General features: G+C 30.6%; 1 protein-coding gene across 1 annotated transcript in view; it reads left to right on the forward strand.

Annotated features, from left to right (window-relative positions):
* Window positions 1–21388: 21388 nt before the first annotated feature.
* LOC148285641 (elongation factor-like GTPase 1) overlaps window positions 21389–23769 on the forward strand; it is a 29712-nt gene continuing 27331 nt past the window's right edge. The window contains exon 1 of the mRNA XM_088242447.1: window positions 21389–21482. Coding sequence (XP_088098573.1) covers window positions 21389–21482 — 94 coding nt within the window. The remainder of the gene's footprint in view (window positions 21483–23769) is intronic.

Genomic DNA, 23769 nt, shown 5'->3' on the forward strand with positions numbered 1-23769 from the left:
TTATTTTAAGACTGTAACTATTGAGGCTGCATTATTAGTGAATTCCGTGGGCGAATGATGCTAACAGGAGTTATGTTTTGCTTTGGTATGGTAACCCATTACATCAGATCTGTGTGTGGGTCGTCTGATGTTAGAAAGGAATATTGGCCGAACAAAATTACCGCCAATACGTTTACATTTTATTAAAATATAAATGGAGAAATAATAACATTGTTTCATTTATTTATAAATGGAATAAAATTAAATTACTGGAAGAAAAACTAATTTTTTAACAACCGTAAGTAATTTGATTAATTATTAATTTTAAGCCGCATAATGCGACAGTATTTTTGGTTTCTCCAAATATCTTTAGATAAGGACCTAAAATCCAGTATTTGTTTAAAATTGAAAAATATTCTCAGGCAATGTCTAGTTTCTAGAATAAATATTCAGTCAGATGAATCTTACCCGTATCAATAAAAGTTCAAAAAATGTGTTCCTTACTATAAAAAAATTAATACATGAAAAAGTTGAAAAAATATGGTTGTTTAAACAAAGGCAGAATAGTGAATATTCCGCCGTGTGTTAAGTAGGCACTAAAAATAGCCAATGACAAGTAATAAGCCTTGAAAATGCTTACACTTTCATATTCCCTTTTCTTAAAAGATCTCAATCTCTGTTGTGATACGTTAAGAGTAATGATTGATTCATACTTAAACCAGCCAATGATATTTAAATTTATTTCAACAGAGAGGGAAAACATTTTTAAGAAGGGAATATGGAAGTCTAGGCATTTACAGGGCTCATGACCTGTCATTGGCTGGTTTAAGTGGCCACTTTACACACTGTGTAACATTCACCATTCTGCCCATGTTTGAACATCCACATTTCCTCAACTCTTCCATCTATTTGGACATACTCAAACATTGTTCAGCCAATGATAGGTTATAAGCCCTGTAAATGCCTAGACTTCTATGTTCCCTTTTCTAGGGTGTTCTGCATCTCTGAGTAATAATAAGAGAGCATTTGAAACGATAGATAGAAAAAAATTAATACAAAAACTAAGAATACTTAGACTATCTAATAGTGCTATCAAACTGTTTCAAGAATATCTAAGTGAAAGGAATCAAATAACAAAAATAGATAACTCAGAATCGGAACCGATTGAAAATGAACTAGGTGTCCCCCAAGGATCAGTGCTAGGACCAATATTGTTCATTATATATATAAATGACATCACACAGATAATAAAACACTGCAAAGTACGACTATTCGCAGATGATACCCTTATATATATAGCGGGAGAAAACTATGAAGACTCAATTAATAAATTGAATGAAGATCTACAGAACATATCGTCATGGCTAAAGATAAATAAATTAAATTTAACATCACACTTTGAATATATACATAAGAAAATTTCAACGAAAAAAAATAAACAAAAAGAGTGCAGAACTTATATACAAAACAATAATTGCCCCTCATTGGAACTATTGCTCTACTATATTATATTTAGCTAACGAGGGAGACATAAACAAGTTTGAAATACTACAAAATAGAGCAATGAGAATTATACTGAAAAAAAGCAAATATAATAGTGTTGAAAAAATGAGAAAACAATTGAACTGGATAGGAATAAAGAAAAGACTATTGTATAATGTATTTGTATTTATATATAAAGTGTTTAATAATCTCATGCCAAAGTATTTTATAAGTGAAATTATATTAAATAGAAATGTACATAAATATAGGACAAGAAATAGAAATAGGATAAGACTACCACTTAAGAAAAAAACAAAATCACAAAATAGCTTAATGTATAAAGGGTTAAAACTGTATGATGAGATGCCTGAAAGTATGAAGAATGAAAGAAAACTTACGGATTTAAAAAAAAATGTTATGTTTATTGTAATAATGTAGTTATGTAAGAAATATTTAATAAGTATTTGTTATAATTGTAAATATATTAGTTAATATACAATGTAATATTAACTAACTTAAGTAAATAAATAATAAAAAAATATATAATATGTAATATAATAGTATTGAGTGTGTTTCTAGAAAACATATCTCAATTATCATTTCAATTATGTTTTTATATATATATTCTTTTTCTGTTTATTTCAATGATACTGTTGTTTTGTTTTTTTTTAATACTACTATATTTTACTATTATTTTGTTGGTTTTAATGATACCATTATTTTGTTTATTTGATTATGTGTGATTCTTAATTTGTGTAATTTATATTTTAAAAATGATTTCTGATTATCTTTTTTGCATTGTATTCTTTGGAATTTTATTATTCATTACTTATACCTTTTTTTTCTAGATTGTTTTTCTATTGCATCACATGTCATTATAATTTAATCTAATTAATATTATTATGTATTTTTATTGTTTTTTATTGTGGCTTGACAAGGGCATAGCCTTAAAAGCCTTAATAAGTTAATTAATATTTAAACTAGTGTAGTTTTGAATGAATAAATAATATGTAATATGATACGATGAACAATGAGTTCCTCCTTTGTGTCATTTATTCTTTGGAGTACCTGCTAAAAATCAGAGATGGTTTTGAACAACTCAGTTTTTTCGCAAGGCGTATAGATTCTCTGGGCATATTTCCAGGGGGAACTCTGATAGTTTGGAGAAAACTATTCTCCTGGGAAGTATCGAAGGGACAAGGTCGCGTGGACATCAACCGACAAGATGAAGCAGCCTAGTCACTGAATTATCAGAATCATCAATGACGAATGCCTATAGAAGAGCACAAGACCGTTTCAGATGGAGGGAGACTGTCCACGGACGAGCCATGCCTGGAGTCAGGCGTAATCACCATCCTCAGACATGAGGCACGGATTACGAGAGAGATAGATTAACATTCTCGTATTTCGTTATTTATATCAAATAAAAGATTTCTGCAAATAATATTCTCCACAATAAAGGAAAAACATTGACTCATTGGCAAATTTTAAAAATAGAAACGCCAAGTCAGTCAAACACGCTATGTTCACATTATGTGAAATTAGTTTTCACAATGAATAACACCGAAAATACTTTTTTCAATGTCATTCTAATTTGAGTTTGTAGATCAATCGAATATTAATCATAGCACATTTTTAGATTGACAGTTATATAAGAATCAAGCTGGTAAAATACCGCACACGTTGCAGTAGACTGCAGCGAGAAATTGCATACATTTAACATGGTTCCCAGCACTGCATGCTACAAAAATGAATAGGAATGTGCCTACTGCCGACTGCGACACGGTACAAATTACTAGTAATTAAACACACACTTTTTTCTACAAAACACTCAGTTTACCCTGAAGACGGCTCCTGCAATGGTAGCCGAAACGTCGGAACAAATCTAACACACACGGTATCAACCAAAAAAGAAACATATTGATAACAGTGACCGTGAAAACCTTCGCACCTATTTGCATACATTTGCTTATTTTTATCGTAATATAGTGGTGCACACATGGTGCTGCGTATTGATTCAGATCGTGATATGGATTTGGTCGTATTATTATGGATAACTTATATAGCGCTATTTTCGAAATATATTACCTCGAGAGCGCTTTTGAAAAAAAGAAATGTACTTTTTTTTGTTTTATTAGGTAATGCCTAGTAGGAAAAAACCCGTGCGAAGGCAGACTAACATGCATGTTTATTTACATATCTCCATATACATAAGCACACATACATACATATACATATATCGGTAGTCAGATGGTAGAAGGGACCATCTGTATTTTTTTCTGTGTTTTACTTTTCAAAAGTTTAAATTAATATTACAGTAAGTACACATGGAAAAAAGAAAAAAAAAACAGCATTAGTTAGAATGGTATTTAATCATTAAAAAGTAACTCTAAAATATTTTTGTTTGTGGTCATGAAATTAAGTCTTATTTCAGCTCTCCGGAACATTTTTGAAAATTACAGATGGTCCCTTCTGCCATCTGACTACCGATATATACACATACATATACACATACCCACATACACATACATATATGTGATACTATGAACATTGATTTTAATTTGACTTAGTATTTACAATTTAACTAAACCTTTTTATGTCATCGCATGCTTCAGATTTTTTCAAATGATAGGTGGGTTTTAAGTTTTTTCCAAAACGTCACTTCTCTCTCGAAGTTTCGCACTTCTGCTGGGAGAGCATTACATTCCATACGGCATGCTGTTATTAGTGTTATAATTTATTTTTTTAAGTATAAACGCTTCCACTTTCCACTTTCTTTTATCCCAACTCAACACAGGTTGTTTTGGTGTCATGGAGTTTGAGATATGTTACTATTTTATTTAACATTCCTGAAAAGAGTAACCAAACCTTTAAAAAAAACAAATTACTATATTATATGAGTTTAATACGCAGTAATCTTGAGTACCTATGCCTTATGCGTATGGAGTCCGCAATATCAAAATCATATAAACTCGATAGAATATATCCAAAAAAGTTCTTAAAGTATCTTTTATACAAGTCCCAAATTTCTAACCCACGTTCAAATTTAAATTACGATCAACTCCTAATTCTTTTTCATTTTGTTTCCCTGACAAAAAGCCGCATTGTTTTCGATAAAAAATATTAAACTATAAAGTAGTTACAAACCCTCTCAAAAAAATACAAATTAATGCGGCATTGAGAACGCTCAGACATCGGGATATATTTAAACTGCCTTCGTTTTCAAATAATGCTACATACGACACACCTATGGCCCGCATTTCTCGAGAATATAATATATGTATACCTCCGAAATAACAAAACTGTCATTTTTTATTATACTCTCCCAACTTTCGCGAATAATCTCTAGGAATAAATCTACACGCGTAAAACTTATTTTTCATTGAACTGTATACCTACTATAGAAGAAATTTTAAAAACATTTTTTAAAAAAACAACAAATTAGGGTATTAGAAGCAAACTTTTCGAAGTTCTCTCTCTCCATATCTCCACCAAAAACGGAAAGTGGGTTATTGATGCCAAAATAAACTATACATAAAAACCTACCTACCTAATAGCGTAATTTAAAACCGTCTCTAAATCTTGCAAAAACTGATTCCAATTATACTACTTGACACCGCAAACTAAGCATTCTCCATTGAGTTGGTGAAGCATAATTAGATATTTCACAACTCTTTTTTCAAAGTTTTTTGCAAATATCTAAGTAATATCTCCTTCAATGGAGATATTAAAGTTTCCTTCTAATACCCTCAAATGTAATTCTATCTATTTGTGTAATTCTATAATTGAAGATATTGCATGTGAAATTATATCGATGAACACTTTCAAATAGTATGTTTCCTAGTATGTATATTTGTAGAATTACCTTATAAAATAAAATAAACAATATTATTTACTGTTGGAACGAATTTATTTTTTTTAAATACCCGTTTACGCATTTGTCCATACGTGTTTTAAAATATTAAATATTATTGTTTACATGCTGGATAATGTAGAAAACAAAAAAGGAAATATGTGTATTTTATAATAATAATGGTTCACAGTGCAGTGGTTCAAGAAAATTCTTTTTTTAGCCCAGTCATATCATTTTTATTACCTGTGGTACTCGTATAACGTCTGTATTCCTTTTACATTTATTTACCAACTCTTAAATGTTGATTTCCAAATTACCACACTAGTGTTTCGTTTTCCAAGAGATAAAAACGTAAAAGAAACATATTCTGATACAAATATAATTCCATTTAGTATTTTACCTTTAAATGGATAACTTACACTTGTTTACAAATATTGCAACATAAATCAAACTCAAATTTAACGCTTAAATTCAACAGAGATATTCATAACCATCGCACACGATCTCACAACTGTATACATTTACCCCCTGTACACTTATCTAAATCTAAATTCGGATTGAGGTCTCTTCTTTACATTGCCTCTACTCAATATAACCTTCTGCATATTCACCTTAAATCATTTTCTTTCCAGTCTACGAATGGTAATCAAATTCAATTAAAAAATCATTTCCTTAAATTATTTCTCGATTACCCTTGACTTATGTAAGTTAATGTTAAATAATAGATTATAATTTGTTTTAAAAAAAAATAGACGAGATTTGTCCATTTTTGTTCTGATTATGTTTTACTAAATATGTTTTATCTGATAATATTTAATTGTATCAATCCCAGAATGAGTTTGCTAACTCATGGAAATACAATTATAATATTGTACATAATTGTATTTTGAATTAAAATTTTAAAAAAAAACATATATTCAAAGTCAAAAAGAAAACTTATCTCCTATATTTTTTTATTTTTATTTTTATTTTATTTCATTGGAAAGCCAACAGACATTTATAAATTTATAAGAATCAATTATACCATAAATACATATCATAAAGTCCAATTAGAGGCTTCCACATAATATTGTTATTGTAAATGTTGTCACATAAAAATTATACATAACATAAAATAACTAATCATACCAAACTTATAATATTACTAGAAATGTAAATGAATATTGGTCACACAGTTGCACATTACAATAAATAATACAACTATAGTTGACCATACAGTGTTCATTTATTATGTGCCTACACACAGAACTGCACATAACCTGCATAATATAGGCTGCGGATTCAAGGCGCAACATCATAACTTGAATTATTTTTGGAAATTTCACTTTTAAAGGAAGTTAAAGATATGTTATTAATATCAGGCAGGTTCTATTTACGAATGAATTTTCAAAAGATTTAGTTTTACATTTAGAAATTTTTAAAAAAGATTGGTTTCTGGTCTGCGTTACTGGGACTCTAAAATTAATAAGTGACAGAATCTTAGGGCAATCTATCATGTTATTCAAAGTTTTATACATAAAAATGGCATCAGCCATGTTCCTTCGAGTTTGGAGAGTTTGGAGTTTAGGTAAGTTTGTAGATTCATCTGGACCTGTATTCTGAGTCAACCGTCTAAAATTGCAATACGATAAAAATTTTGATTGTATATATTCAATTCGGTTAATGTATTTTTTACGGTTTTCGGTTAATACTGTTGCCATATTATACGTGTTACTAATACGTAAATACGCAAACCTAACAAGTTTATTACATTTATCTTTAAGATTTAGAACCCACAAAGTTTTGGTCGACTAAGCGAAGGCGCCATGGCATGTCAAAAAACATTATTCCTTTCTGCTTTGTGCTATAAATATTTTGGCAGATACGGGCAATAAACCAAACTGGAACTTAAGCCGTTAAGGGTAATGTAAATACTCTCAGTAAAGGTGTATCGTGTTTTTACATAATGGGGAAGTATTTCCGTTCTCTTATCGCATTCTGACAGTACGAGTTTTCTAGTACTAGCACGCTGGTTCTCGACTCCTGTCAAATTTCAAAACCTAAAAAGGATTTTTTTTTAAACCCATATTTTTGTTTTTCTGTAGTTACAAGGTTATAATGCATTTTTTATTTTTTTTTATTTATTTAATGCACACAATTAAAAATTCCATCTTAGCACAATTATATTTTTTTATGGCACGACTTGTCAGAAAATTCCGTATAAAGTCAGGACTCTTCTATATATAAATCAAAACATTTTCAAATATACAAAACAATGTACAAAATAATCAAAACAATATGCAAAATAATCAAAACAGTATCCAAAATAATAATAAAAATACATAATAAAAATTTATACATGTCAAGAAATACAATGCAAATAACTTCAATAATACATGGCAATATGTAATTTATAATCTCACGTTACAGTTAATAATGATTTATACATTATTTTTATATCTGTAGTTTTTTTTAACTTAGATTTTCAGTTTTTTTTTGTTTTTGGAATTCGAACTGTTAGTTGTCAATTTAAAAAAAAAAAACATTTTATTTTATGTACTTTTTTGTCGTATTATATCTGATATTTTATTTCTTTCTGATCATTGTTTTAAATTTTTAAAGTTGTTCATTAATTTTTTTAGTGTTTTATTTTTCTTATAATGTACTGCTATAATTGTTATTATAATGTAGTAAACTGTATATATATATATATATATATATTATAAATGTACTTTTAGAACAGGTATTTTTGTATCTAGTGAAGCTGCTATGATTATGTTTTTGCAAATCAATTCGTTGTCACATACTTATTTTGTTTTATTTTGTATTGCATGTATTTACTTTTATTTTTGGCCAATAAACGCCGTATTTCGGCACTGAACCTGAACCTGAATTAATAATTAATAGTAATTTTATAATTCAATTCGGCAATTAATTTTGATAGTAAAAATAAATGTAAAATAGTAAAATAATGAACATCTAATAATAAATAATATAATGACATCTATACGATAGAATATGATTTTTAATAAACAGATCAATAAACAATTTTATTATACAATTTTATTATATTAATTTTATTATATATAACAATTTTATCATAGCATTTATTCACACTTTGCATTATATTTTGAGATTTTTCAGAAATCGCAATAAGTGTTAATTTTAGTAAAATGTTTGAGTAAAAAAATCAGTATTTTTGATCTGTCCGGACATATTTCAATAAGATAACCTAATATTGTCTTGCCTTGTTTTGTGGTAGTAATTTTTATTTGAAGACATTTTTTAATAAAAAAACAGTGAAAATTATCATAATAATATAATTTTCAGTATCTTGTGGCACCCTCTTTTGCCTAAATGATGGCAGTAATTCGAGACAGCATGGATATATTTAAACATTCAATATTTGTTTCCAAAATCTCTTCATCCCACGTATTTTCTAGTATTTTTTTCAGCTCTGGTGTCTGGGATTTCGATATTTGTATTTTAGTCTCAAGTATTTCCTACAAATGTTCGGGTGAGTTTAAATCAGAACTGTTTTAAATATTCATTCATATGTCGATATTTAAAATAAAACAATTAAAACATTTTTAAAAAAAAGTTTAGATAACTAATTTTTTTTTAAATATGGAATTTTTGCATTGCCGTGCCTTGGAAATTGCCTTGATTTAAACCCAATTGAAATTTTGTTGGCAATACTTATCCTCAGGTTTAATTAATAGTCCACCGAGAAGGCAGCGTCTTTTGCAATATGGAACATCACATTTGCGTGTAATATGTATAATACGTGTTTATCATCTCTGCAGAAGCGAGACTTGGTATTTTATTTTAATTTAATAAGTTTGATATTAAACATGAATTGAATATGAATATTATTTTCCAGAGTGTGGATGGTAGTGCTAAATTGGAAAGCTTCAATTGTATCATCAAGCCCTAGTAGGTGCTTAGTACTAGTACGCTCACGCACGACAAACTTTGATCCGATCCGATAGATTATCTCTACCAATAGTCCTTAGATACGACATACAACCGGGAGTGTCTGAGTTCAGTACTCAGTCTCGATCTATGGGTGTGTGAAGGGAAGAATACCGGAAGCGGTCCCGTCAAGTCTAGACCGGAGGGAGGGGGTAATTGAACTGTTTCCGGCTCAATCAGCCATCATGGAAAGACACTTAGAGCGGTAATTGTTTCCAATTGCCCAATACAATTTAATGTGAAGAGGCTAATCTTTATATCCAATATCCAGGTATTTCACTGGAGAGATAGTGAAATCATAAAATACTCCAGTATCTGTATAGTAAAGTTAGCAGGTCTAAGAATGTGTCTATCTCTCTGTCTGTCCAGTATAGTTTTTATTACTTTGTCTGTGATCGATTAAACTTCAAAATTACAATTGAAATAACAATTTCCTGTACGTATTGTGTAGATATTTTTCTTCAGATTTTGTGCAAATGGGTATTAAGTTTTGAATAAATATGTAAATTTGTCGTGTAAAATCACTAAATAATCATAAAATCTCTACCTCAAAAATAAACCGCGGGAATCATATAGAACGGAGTTTTCAGGAAACAAGAACTTGTGATTATGCTATTTCCAAAACATCGTAACTTTTGAACCAAATAAGATAGTTTCAATCAATTAAGAACTTTTAATGTAAAATAATGGTTATTTTTATAATAAAAGAATAATAATTTTTTTTCCTCTTATACAAAGCTTTTTTTCCTAGTATGTATATTTTGTACAATAGTTATTTTTCAATACCTTTAAAAAATAATGTTTTTATCCAATTTATGTTTTTTTGTTATTGCGCGATTAAAAAAAACATTCGTTTTAAAATCTAAAAATCATAGAATTTCTTGCGTTCGTTTTACCAGACTACAACCTTAAGTATATATAATTGTTTCAGATTGGTGCAAGACACCACACCTTACCTATTTTGTTTAATTATGAATTCTACTAACTAACTAACTAACTAACTAACTAACCATCACGCCATTTCCCCGGAGGGGTAGGCAGAGAGGATAGAACGCCACACCACTCTGTCCTGGCACACTTCCTTTGCTTCCTTCACATTCATACATCTTCTCATGCACGCACGTCGATTATTCCGACTTTTCACATGACCACTTTCAAGAATTTGTTGTACTTGATCATGCCATGTCTTTTTCGGCCTTCCTCGACTTCTACAACCAGACACATCCGCATCATAAATCTTTTTAGCCGTTCTTTCATCATTCATTCGCTCCACATGACCGAACCATCGCAAAAGACCTTTCTTAATTTTGTCGATAATGCTTAACTTAGCCTTGCATTCTGCTCTAATTTCGACATTAGGGCACCTATCATACATTGTTTTTCCGCACATTCGCCTGAGGGATCGCATTTCAACAGCATTCAGTCTTTCGTCCCTTTTTTACCAACTCCATGCTTCGCTTCCATACATTAGGGTTGGTACCAGAACTCCATTATGAACTGCTAATTTAGCCTCTTGCGATAGACACTTATTTGCTACGACAGACTTTAAGGCACCATTAACTCTGTTACCGGCACTAACCCTCCTTTCAATATCCTTGTCCATATTTCCATCTCTAGTAAACATACTACCCAGATATACAAATTTTTCGACCTGTTTCAAACTATCTCCATTTACTACAATCTTACATTCAGTCATAGTTACATTTCTTTCAAAGACCATGACGTTCGACTTTTGCACATTCATTAGCAAATCACTCTCCTTGCACACTTCGTAAACCTTTGTAACCAAGGATTGCAGTTCCTCTTCGCTGTCAGCTAGGAGGACTGCGTCATCGGCGTACAGAAGGCAACTGAAAGTTAGATTACTCATTTTCGCTCCCACATCCATACTTTTCAATTCTTTTATACATTTATCCATGTATATGTTGAATAACCACGGTGACATTACACATCCCTGTTTGACTCCTTTAGGGATGTCAAACCAGGAAGTTAATGACCCATTTACTCTTACACACGCTACACTATCTTTGTACAAAGAAGCAATAGCGCGGACAAGGTTGTCACTCACTCCATACTCCGATAGAACCATCCATAATTTTTTCCTATCAACTCGATCAAATGCTTTTTGCAAATCAACAAAAGCGCAAAAAAGCATGAATTCTACTAATCAACTAATACAGTATTTATCTTTCTACACTATGTATATCCAAGTTATTTCACATTACCTAGGACTGTATTTTGATATTTTTCCATATATAACGGTATTTTCTTCTATAAAGGAAACATGCGGTAATTTTGAGATACCATGAAATAGTTTTTGTTTATTTTTGCACCTATTTTTGATAATCTGTAAATACGAAATTATTTTGCATATATCTTTAACCATCCTTTATATTTCCTAAACTACATTGAATCAAATAAAAATAAAAACCTATAGTACGCTGTGTATTTTTTTTTAAATAAGTGACTGGTACATTTTTAAAACATTTTAGTTGTCAAAAAAAAATGCGGCTCTTATATGTATAATAACATAGTATTTCATACATTTTGGAGTTTGAATGAACGAATGCAAACATTACAATGATAAGCCAGCCTTGAGAACCATTTCCTCTAGTGAAATTCCAACCGATTTCCGCAAAAGGCAATCTTTATGAATGGGGCTTTATCTCCATTCATGCCGATCCCAAATATTTGTACGGACAGAGGATATCGTATTTGGAAATACTACTTCTACTGTCTGATGCTTACAACTTTGGGGGCCTGATTCTGAACGTATAGCGCTCGCTCGAAAATATCATAGAAAACTTATCGATTTTGCGGCCCAGAATGAACCGTCGCGTCAAGCGCCAGTCCAGAAACAATGAAATGTTGCAGAGTTTAACCACCTTTAAAACCAATATTTCACGTCCAACCTGCCAGGAATCGGACCCAAGACCTCAAGCGTGACAGGCAAATGCGCTAACCGCTACTCTACGAGGCGGACTTATCTTCACTCGATTTCCTTTTTTTGGAATTTTATTTAATATATAGATATATATATATATATATGGATGTGTATGTGTATGTATATGTATGTATGTTATATATTTACATTTATTTTTATTTCTTATTTCATTGTTTTATATTTACTTACTATTTCTTCTTCTTCTCTTCTTTCCCTATTTTTCCCATCCCACTTTCTTTCACCCCTAGCGAACTGTACGTTTTGTTTTTTATATTTTTGTTCCTATATGAAACCCATAATAATTGGTCTTGTTATTTGTTGTTATTATTTATGTATTGTTTATTACTATGACTGTGTTGGTTTCAAAAATAAATAAATTAATTAAAATGTTTCATCATTTCAATCATACTTACATTTTTTACTTTTTTTTTTTGCACCACAACAGGTCAGGAGGCCTAATTACAGTGGTGAATTACATCACAGAGCACCCAGGCTTGAGAAAAATCACATTTTAATTTTTGTGTTCTCACCGAGAATTGAACCCGGAACCTTCCGTGCGTGAGTCAAGCGTCTTGATCACTACACCACGGAGGCCGCCACCACTTAAACATCCAAATCTCTAAGATATTGTACGATGCGAGAATATTTCTTGAATCTCGTAATAAGTCTTGCTGCCCTATTGAAAACAGATTTTAGTTCATCGGTTTGGTGTTCTGGGAGATTTGTGTATTTATATTTATTTATATTTGGATAATTTATATAGCGCCGTTTTTGTGAAAATCACCTCAAGGGCGCTGAATTCGCTGAATGCGCTGATTCCATTACAGTACTCTAGACGCGAAACGACACAAGCATTCACAAGAACTTAAGTTGCATCTATTGGAATATTTCTCCGTACGGATTTGATTTGTCGGAGATGGAAGAAACCGGGACTTCGTTTTATTAACCAGAGGATGAAGAAAAAGGTCTCAATCTAAATGAACACCCAGTTGTTTGACATTTGTACTAGAAGTAAGATCACAACCTGTGATTACAATTGGAGGTCGGTCAAAAAGGCGCTGCAGCTATTTTGTAGCTATCAATATAAGCCCAATTTTAGATGGATTAAGTTTCAGTCTGTTTGATGACGTGCAGTTTTTGACGGTTTGGACGTACGCGATTTTTCAAATTGTTTATAATAAATTCCAAGACTTCCATCATTTCCTTTCAAAACAGTTTTTTTCTAAATACCTGAAATATTGTTATGGATATCTTTGTTATAATATTATCATTTAAAAAAATATTTCCGTTCTTATGATTATATTTTGGGGGTGATTTTCAAAAAATTGTAAATAACTTAATATTTACTCGGAACTTTGGGCTCAAATACATTGGATAGTTGACGGAGTTATTTCAATTATTTGCAGAATAAAATCTAATTGTCAGTACAAAAATGTGTAAAATGATTCCCTCGGCACGGGACACCCCAGTGAGGGAAGGGAGCATTATTCTGTATTAAAAAAATAATACAAAAATTCTAAAAGTATTTATAAATACTGTTTGTTTACCCAATAAAAGCGTTTTCTACGGCCGCGAAAGCGTTTGGAATATCACCCCTGGGCACGAGAAATCAATATACTCTTACATACGTAATATTTTAAATTTGTCTTCCTCTATGGACAGGTTTCCGTGCATTAGACGCATATTTGGTTTGTGCGTGTGGTTATCCGCCGACGCTATATAAGGCAGTGAAATAGCCTCTCTTCCTCTTTCCTATTCCTCCCTCGCTTGCCTAGCTCCCGATACAACAGTCGTGTTCGGCAATCCCCAGTCTTGCGGTCCCTGCAGTAGCAGAACCCTAGACACGCTCAATCAAATTTATAAACTAATAATGAACGAACTTATAGACACGGAATTAGATATGACGAAACACAGTTGCAGACATTCGCTTAATACAAGATCGGCTGGAATGTACTATACGAGTAGTATACTCCAGTGGCGAACGGTCACTTTTTTTATAGGTAAGCTTTAATTTTTTTCATAATTTGTACCTGCATGTACATACATATAAGTAATCTCGCAAATGAGTGAAGGCGTATGAAAAAAAATTAAATATGTTAAAAAATAATTATAACAAAATAAGTATATTCATAATTCCTTTTTGTTTAGCACTGATTGAAAACACTGTATGTTTTTTTTATAATTTACATTTTATACTGCAAATATTTAGGTTCTAATATAAAATAAAGTAAACATTTTATTGTAAGACGTCACTCCCATTATGTACACAAAAAATGTTTTTTTCTTTTACGATTTATACATTTTTTTCTGAAAAATTAAAAAAACAACAAGATTAGATTAAAATTCATTTATTTATGCCAAAATACATAATTTTAACTTTACATATAACATTACATAACAAACCATAACATAACAATAACATTCATTAGAAATATTCGCAATAATATTGCAACAAAAATGTCACGTGACCGTTTGGACCGCCGCGCCGCGCCGAGCCGCCAGCTTCGTTTCCTTGTAAACTGAGAATGAATAATGCAAGAAATTGACGACACCGAGCGAGGCGCCACTAGTTAAAACGCGCGGACTAAAAAATTGGCGTCATATGTCAACAGAATACCATCAAACGAAAATGGTCTTTAGGAAATAACGCTCGAAATGCTACTCTCCAAATAGAGAAGCTTTAAATAATATCTGTAATCTGCAAGTGAACTTAGCAAGGAAAATATACGCACTGGGTTTTTGAATGTTAAAATACAGTATACATTTTGTATTGAAAAATAAGCTACAATAATCGGAACCGGGCAATGCGCTGGGTGCGCATTTAGCAGCTTATATTGATTTTTTGAGGAAGATATAAACAGTGACGTTAATTTATAATAAATAAAGATTATTTTATTTATTCTCCTTAAATTAAAACTACTATAAAACATTATTATTGGTAGTGAAATATAATGGTAAGCTGCGAATAATCGATTATATGGACGATTCGCCCCTGGTATACTCCTACACGGTTGAAAAACAAGGCAAGGACAAAAAAGATTATAAATCAGGAACTTAAACCGTACAACGCCTTACATAAGGAAATTAAAAATATTATCAATACAGCATACAATAAGTAAATGAAATTAGTATGCATGTAATGAGGAAGTTTAGTGCTACAGGAAATTGCATATAAAAAAATGTTTTCTTATACGCCGTAAAAATTAGAGCGTTTAATAATACCGCGAAGTTACTCGAAAATGTACGAAAAAAATAATAAAAATGGTTTTAATAAAAACGAACTACTTTGAACGACGTCACAAGTTCTTGTGAATGAACGAATCAATTACAGCGTTAACATGCGTTGTGATAGTTTTCCGGTTTCCGTGAAGCCATTTTTATCAACGTTTATTATATTATGACAGCTACGGGGCTCTACTTTGAAATGTCGCGCCAACTCCGAAGAGAACTAGTGACGCCACGGGCGGAGTAATTTTTAAAATTACAAAAGTTTAAATAAATCAAAGCTTTGAGAATATGACATACAAAAATATATTTCAATATGGTGTTGTTGGATAGAGTGGCGCATATGCCAATATATCAAACCCTCTTAAAATAGTACAAAGATTAATTATCAAAGTAATTTTAAAGAAACTTTCAACACGGAAAATCTATTTAAATTATATTAAGTTCTTACAGTAGACAAGAACAAGAAAAAATATATTATACAAATTTACAAAAAAGAAAAATAAACGAATTTGAGATGAAAAAGTCACTCAGATACCGAAATAATATTTAAATTCCTAAATGCCACACTAGTCTTGTCAAAATAGTTTTGTTTTCAAATTAATAAATAAATACAATAATCTCCCCAATGAACTCAATACTATTAAAACTAATATCAGTAAATAAATTCAATGTAAATTTTAATAAACTTTTTGAACCCGAGTAAAATCAGCGTTTTATTTTAATTAATATTACTGTATTATTATTTTCTGTTTTTCTTTTTGTTTTGCATATATTTTTTTCTCATGTTTATTCATATAACTTCAAATTACTAAATGAATCACAAAGTGTAACTCTCCAAACACAAAAGCTAGTCTCTTTTTTGGAATGTAACAGCTTTAAAATTAAAAAATATGAAAACAGTAGATTGTATGGTAAAAAAAAAACATGTATCAATTATGTAATTATATAAATCAATAAAAAATGCATATTTAAAAAAAAAAAACTCGGTTTGGTAGTCTATTCATAAAATAAAAAAATAGAAAACCACTGAACTTCGTCATTAACAAATTAAACATTATTAGGGATTTTTGTACCATTTTTACATCAAATAATAAAAAACTGTAATTTTATAACAATAAATCTATACAGAGAAGCAACGCCTTTTACTACAGTCCACAGTTATAGCAATGAAAGAACCTTTATGCAAACCTCATATAATTTTATGATTTAAAATAGATTCTCTGTTACACAATCTATTTGAAATCTACCTATATGATATTTATTAAGACATCTTTAACAATATTGCGTAATTTGGCAAGAGAACTTGAGATTTCTGAATCAATGCATTTGCATTACTTTGATCGAGTAGTCTAAGTAATGATTAATGGTGTAATTTTTAACGAGATTTGGAATGTTGTGCTTTTCGTGCCTTTAATAAACAAACAAATTAGAGACCACGGCGAGTAGCAAGTCACATTTTCGGCCAATCACGAAATACGAAATTCAGGTATCCTTTTCGCAATTCTCAGAACGGACATAATTTAGTCGCCTGAATTTTAATGCTGCAATTCTTCACATAACACCTGCTTGTCTCATCGTAACACGACACTTCCTTTACCAATCAATTGTGCCAAATAATCCTATTGTAAAAATATACAAATTATTTATTTCTAAAGCAGTTTTAGTTTCATTCTTGAAACAGAAAAAATGTAAAAAAATATTTATCATATCTTTTAGTATGTTTTTTAATGGTTTTTCTTTTAACTATGTTTTTACTGTGTTTTGAATACATTTTTTACTAGGTTTTAAAATATATTTTACTATGTCTTTTACTATGTCTTTTACTATGCCTCATACTATGTATTTTACTGGATTTTTAAATGCGTTTTTCCTATGTATTTTACTATGTTTTTCACTATGTCTAATACCTTTATTTTTTTTATGTATTGATTACTGTTTCTTATATATATATATTTGACTGGCTCAGAACGGGGTAAATAACTCTAGTTGATAGTCAAAGCAACGTTTTATAAATATTTCATATTATGTATATAATAATAATAAATAAGTAAAAAAAATAATTAAATGATAGTGGTGAGTGACTCGAGATTACCGATTTATTTTTTCTATAATTTGAGTCGGCCTCTTAGTGTAGTGGTAAGCGCGTTTCCATACCATGCAAGAAGTCTCGGGTTCGATTTCCGACATGGTTAAAATTATATATTCAACTTCAATTTACTTCAAAATATTTCATAGTCCTGAAGCGTAATACTGATCATCTTACCTTCATATGACAAAAATCATCAAGATACCATGCGATTGTTGTACCAATGCTCTGCCCTATGCATCATTAGGTCCCAACATTTTATAATGATGATGCTTTCATAATTTATGGTAAAAGTCCGTTTTAAACATACATATTATATTATAACGAATAAAACAATCTTATACAGTAATATGAAACTATGAACCGAAACAATAAAAGAAAAAAAACAATGACAAATAAATATAATGGACAAGCATTATGGGTTCCAGGTAAATCTTAGGCGTAAGGAATTTATTGAATATTGTACAATATTATTTTGAATTACTTTAATTGTTATTATTATGACTATTTTTAAGTTTGTTTTTTTTTGAGACTTAAAAGAATTTTATTGTATTTAATATACTTATATTTTGTACCTCTTGAAGAAAAAAAATAAATATATTTGCCTTTTAAAATATCTGCACACGTTGTTTAATTATTTTTTTATATCTAAATATGTTCTTTATACGAAACTGCTAACTGTAACATAATACTTTTCAATTTGATTTTCATGTTTTTCACATTATATTGAAGTGTTTATATTCTTTTAAATATGTATCTTTGAAGGGTAAAAGGCACTGCGTGTCGCGTACATTAATAAATAAATGAATAATTTACTTTTTAATTGATTAGTAAAGTTGTTTTATTTACAACCAAAATAATTAATATCCTGATTTTTGTTTACAAATTTGATCATTCTGTGTAGAGGTGCCTGGAAACCATAAATAATCCGTTTTAGAATTTATAATACAGTAATAGAATTTAATTATTTCTGAGTCTACGTGAAGGAACATTAAAAGGTGTTATTTGTTGACGAATACTCGGGACATTATTTACAATTCCAAATATTTATTTTGCATATAAAGTTTAGAGGAATCCATTTCTCCATAGATTCATATTATAATATGAGTACATTACATCTCGTTTTCTATTCCGGACTAAATCGATTTTAAACTAGCAAAAAATATATTATTATGGATCTTATAATTTAGTTTTTATTCCATTCCTAGAATGCTACTAGAAACCTACCAGAAACAAAGAGCAAATTTTATTTTTTTATAACGTATTTATCTCATAGATGCATTGTTCAGAAACATTATTTTCATTTATTTATACATATGGATATAAATGAGGATGTGATATAGATATAGACTTAGATATAGATATAGATATGGATGTGTTAATAAATATTTTTTTTAATAAAATGCTTTGTGCCTATTAAATATGTACACACTCCTGTTTTAAATTTTCGTTCTCCGGTTCTGTATTTTTTATTTTTTTTTATAATTGCGTTATCATTCACTTATATTTTGCTTTTATTTACATTTTTCTAAATATTTTTTTTTGTAAGCATAAATTATATGTACTTTTTTCACTCCTTATATTTAAGTTAGTAGTAATTATTATTATCCAACTATGTAGGACTATCATATGATTTAATGTAAAGGATCTTTACCGACAAGCCATATTAATTGGCTTGGTGAGTCCTGTAAAAAAAAATTTTTTTTTCAAATGTTTTAAAAGTAACTAAAATGTAATATTGTATGTAAATAATAAAAAAAAAAATATTTATATTATTGAGACAAAAGGACACAAAAAACGCCCTGACAAAATTAGCATATTTTAGGAATAGGCCCGATATGCGAATGGTTTTTGGCGAGCCAGAAAGATTAATATGCCTAAAGTTGCAATCGATTCCTTTATGGGCAAATGCCTGATCTAAGGAACCGATATGTTTCACCAAAATACCTCTTAGGTGTGTTTACCGCAATAATATAAATGATGAAAAAAAAACTATTGCACAAAAAATAAGTTTATATAGCGGATTTTTTTTTTAAATGATTTAATATTAAGTTTTCTATCATTAATTCTTAAAAGGCTGTGCTACAAAATTCCTTTACACGCGGCGATGTAACATTGTGTTACCTCAATCAAAAGACAGATAATATGAAATTCGGACATTAAAAAAAAACATACAGATATACTATTAAATAATTGCTTTTCCACTATTTAAAAAAATATAGTATAATTCAATAACCGACTAATTGAACGAATTTCGACTTTTGTTTTCATCTCTTTCGCACAAACATCGGCCACAGAACAGCGTCTCCTTCTTTGTTATAAATTAAATTATGGTGCTTTCTTGTACAGTAAAACAGATTTACTGTGGTATTGCCATCTCTTTAATTCGTATCATTTTTCTTCGCATTGTAAGGGTAAATATTTTTTGCATATTTATATAAAATTTACTCCATTTGAAAATTACAAAAATACAACTTGATCATTTAATAAACTTGTAGTTTAGGTCCGTTATATAGAAATGATTTTTGGAACAATGCTGTACGTGGTTTTGGTATATATTTTTTATAACCGAAATCTTGTATATTTTTAATTTTTTTAAACATGTCTTTTTTATTTATTTTAATAAATGGTACATGTTTTTTTTCTATTACAATCTACTTATATTTTTTTTAATTTTTGACACTTTTAATGCGTAGATAAGCGTATCGAGGGGTTCTAGACCCGTCGGTATAAACCGACGTACTTACATCAAAACTCGATGGTGGAGGGATCGGTAGTGTATCTTAATAGTCGGTCGGGAGACTTTTATCTTCAACTATGACGTCATAATGCAGCTATGTCATTTCAGCGCGTAGATATGTGTACCGTGACGTACGCTTCTCCTTGTTTCATATCGATCTACCCACCCAAAACTTGAAAGTGAGAGGTCGATAGTATATCTTTGTAATCGCTAGAGACAATTTATCGTCAACTATACCGTTAAGGTAAAGGTAAAACGTCTTTATCTTCCCATCATAATCGAGGCGCTGGAGAGATTTCACTGACATCGTATGCCTCACCAAGGGAGCGGACATGGATTAATAATATTAATAAATATATTTTTGATTCGTATCGTTTCCATTTAGTAATTAGGTAGGTGGTAGGCAGTAGATAGGTACCAGAGTGCAGCGTGCAGTGTCCGGTGTCCGGTATGTGCAGTATGCAGTATGCAGTATGTACCCAATGGCCGTTGATGAAAAACATCTTACTTCCTTCTAGTGCAGTGGGCGGAAGTACCGCAACAACCACTTGTCCCGAAGTACCTTTGCTGTAAGGTTTTTTCAAATGTGCCCTCGTTTCCTTTCCTAAATCGTTTTAATTTATTATTAAGGTCTTAAGACTTTTCCTTAAATAATACATCAATTTATTTAATTAGATAAACTGTTTTAAAACACCTTTTTAGATAAATTATTTATGTTACCCTGTCGTGAATCGGATCGGAAACCTCTTGCATGGTACGCAAACGCGCTGACAATTTGACCACGGGGCGGACATGACCTTTATGTTACATTTTTTTATATCAATATACGCTGCAGCTGGTGTACTAATGCAGTGCCCTTTGCACCATTAGGTGCGCAAAGGGAAAATTGAATTTATAATTCAATTTTAAAACATTTTTTATTCATTATTAATATTTAAAACATTAACTTTGTGGTCAAACATTTTACGAGATGATATTAAATATTTGTATACAGGGTGTTCTTTAAACCCTGTCACATCCGAAACCACGATGATCAGTATGAGCAAGAAGACATATTGGCATATTAAAATAATTTTTTAGAACAACTAAAATCTTAAAAAATAAAATATTTAAAAAAAACAAATGGTTGCTTACTTCTGCAGCGGAGAAAAGAGGAAGGGGGACGGGGAGTCTGGTACACCGTCAACCGCGCCCCCTTTGCTTCTTCCCTGCAGAAGTAAGCAACCGTTTGTTTTTTTTTTGTATTTTTTTTATTTTTATTTCTTCGTTCTATTTTTTTTTAATATGCTAATATGTCTTCTTGCCCATACTGATCATCGTGGTTTCGGATGTGACGGGGTTTAAAGAACACCCTGTATAACCATTTACCGACTTTTCTTTTTCTATCGTTTTTGAGACGTACCCGTCTCTTCGTCAGGGCACATTATTTGAAAATTTCAATATTTCTTTACAATCAAACCGCTAAAAATAATAAATTTTATTTTATGTCTTTAAAAAAATAAAATGTATTTCTTGCATTACTTGCTAGGCTCACAATGGAGTTCTAGTGCCAACCCTAATGTATGGGAGCGAAGTATAAAATTGAAAAAAATCATTATAAAAGTAGATTAAATGCTGTAGAAATACGATCTCTCGGGCGAGTGTGTGGTAAAACGATGTATGATAGGTGCACAAATATCGAGATCCGTAAACTATGTCTTAGCCGAGACGAGCATTATCGACAAAATCAAGAAAGGGGTGCTGCGTTGGTTTGGACATGTAGAGCGAACGGGCAGATCTCCAAAAGGAAACCAATTATTAGCTGCGTAAAAAATATTTTTTAATTTGTGATTTTGAATTCCCGTAAAAAACAAAATCTATTCCATTTGCCACGCCCCTAATACGTCTCGAGTCATATTTATTTGTTCCTGGCCATTGAAATTCGTTTGGAACATTATCACAAATCTGGACGACACAACAACCATGGCCGGGTCGTAGTCCCGTGGCTAGCGTTGCGGACTCACGGATCAGAGGTCAGAGGTTCGAGCCCCACTCTACCCCAACTTGATTTTCATTTTCTAATAGTGAGTTATTTACAACTCGTTGAAAATGGCCACCAAAATTTAATATTTGGGCAAATTATAAGAGCGCCAGTATTTCTTTACAAGAAAAAAAAAGGACGTCGCGTTTTTCTAGCGACGTATTTTTATTAAATTTCTTTTTTACATTTATGTATGAAAACATTTCTCTACAGTATTCATATTGATTTTGAAAATACAATTCATTATTCTTAATCCATTGCATATATTTTTATCGGTATTCGTAGTATGTGATATTTCCGTATTAAGAAAATAAATAAATAAGTTTGAGAATCATAATGGCGAAGGTAAGGCGAGGCAGGTGTCCAGCGGATGCTGTGAGAGAAGAAATAGTGGGAGAGAAACAAGAGCCACGCCCATCCGGACGAATCTCTTATTTTTATTTCCAAATACCCTTTTTAATACATTTAACTCTTAACAAACAAATCTTTATTCTCGACTCCTAACCATCCAATGTTGACTGGTCAGGCACATTTTTATTTCCATACAATATTTATTTATTTATTTATTCTATATACGGCCTAAGCCAAGGAGGAATTTCGGTGGTTTTTTTAATTTATTAATTGTTAATAAACTATTAAACTAAAACATTTTCTTGTATCGTATTATCAGCGCTATGATTTTTTAATATTTCTAAAATAACTCCACGTGTGACGTCATAGGTTTTCATCCGCTTATTCTAGATTAGTTCTGCCCATTGCTCCATTGCGCGGCGAGCGAACGGTTGATTCATATGAACCACTGACGTCGTTCAAAGTAGTTAGTTTTTATTATTTTTTTCGTACATTTTCAGGAAACTTTTCTTTACAATTTAATGCTCCAATTTTTATTGTGCGCAAGAAATCTTTTACTGTATCAAATTTCCCGTAGGGCTGAAGTTCCGTATTACAACAGGTATATGCTACAAGATACTTTGCAAAAAGAACGTGAAACTCTGTAGCAAAGACAAAAAAGAGCAATAAAATAATAGTATACAATATATTCATAAACACGATCAACATATAAGACTTTGAGCTAAACCATGCCAATCCATCCATTTTACCATTGTCATTAATAAAATACATAATAATGAATATTACCAGCGATAAACTCTGACTTTAAGGTCTACTTCGTACTTACGACTCTACCGCTACCTATTGTCATATTTTTTTTTAAAATCCATCATAAATTTCTCCGGTTCATAAATTTTAAATTGCATTTACCGCGAAAAACTATAAACTATAAATCTTCTCCTAAATACGAGAACATTAAATTTACTTAAAATTAGTAATACTATGAAGACTCAATTAATAAATTGAATGAAGATCTACAGAACATATCGTCATGGCTAAAGATAAATAAATTGAAATTAAATGTTAGTAAAACAAAATATATGGAAATAGGTAATAAAGCACATGGCATAACAATGAATGTAAATATTGATGG

Source organism: Micrasema longulum, unplaced genomic scaffold (genome assembly GCF_059751315.1).
Source record: "Micrasema longulum isolate JH-2025_06_02 unplaced genomic scaffold, ASM5975131v1 h1tg000017l, whole genome shotgun sequence".
Lineage (NCBI taxonomy): Eukaryota > Metazoa > Arthropoda > Insecta > Trichoptera > Brachycentridae > Micrasema > Micrasema longulum.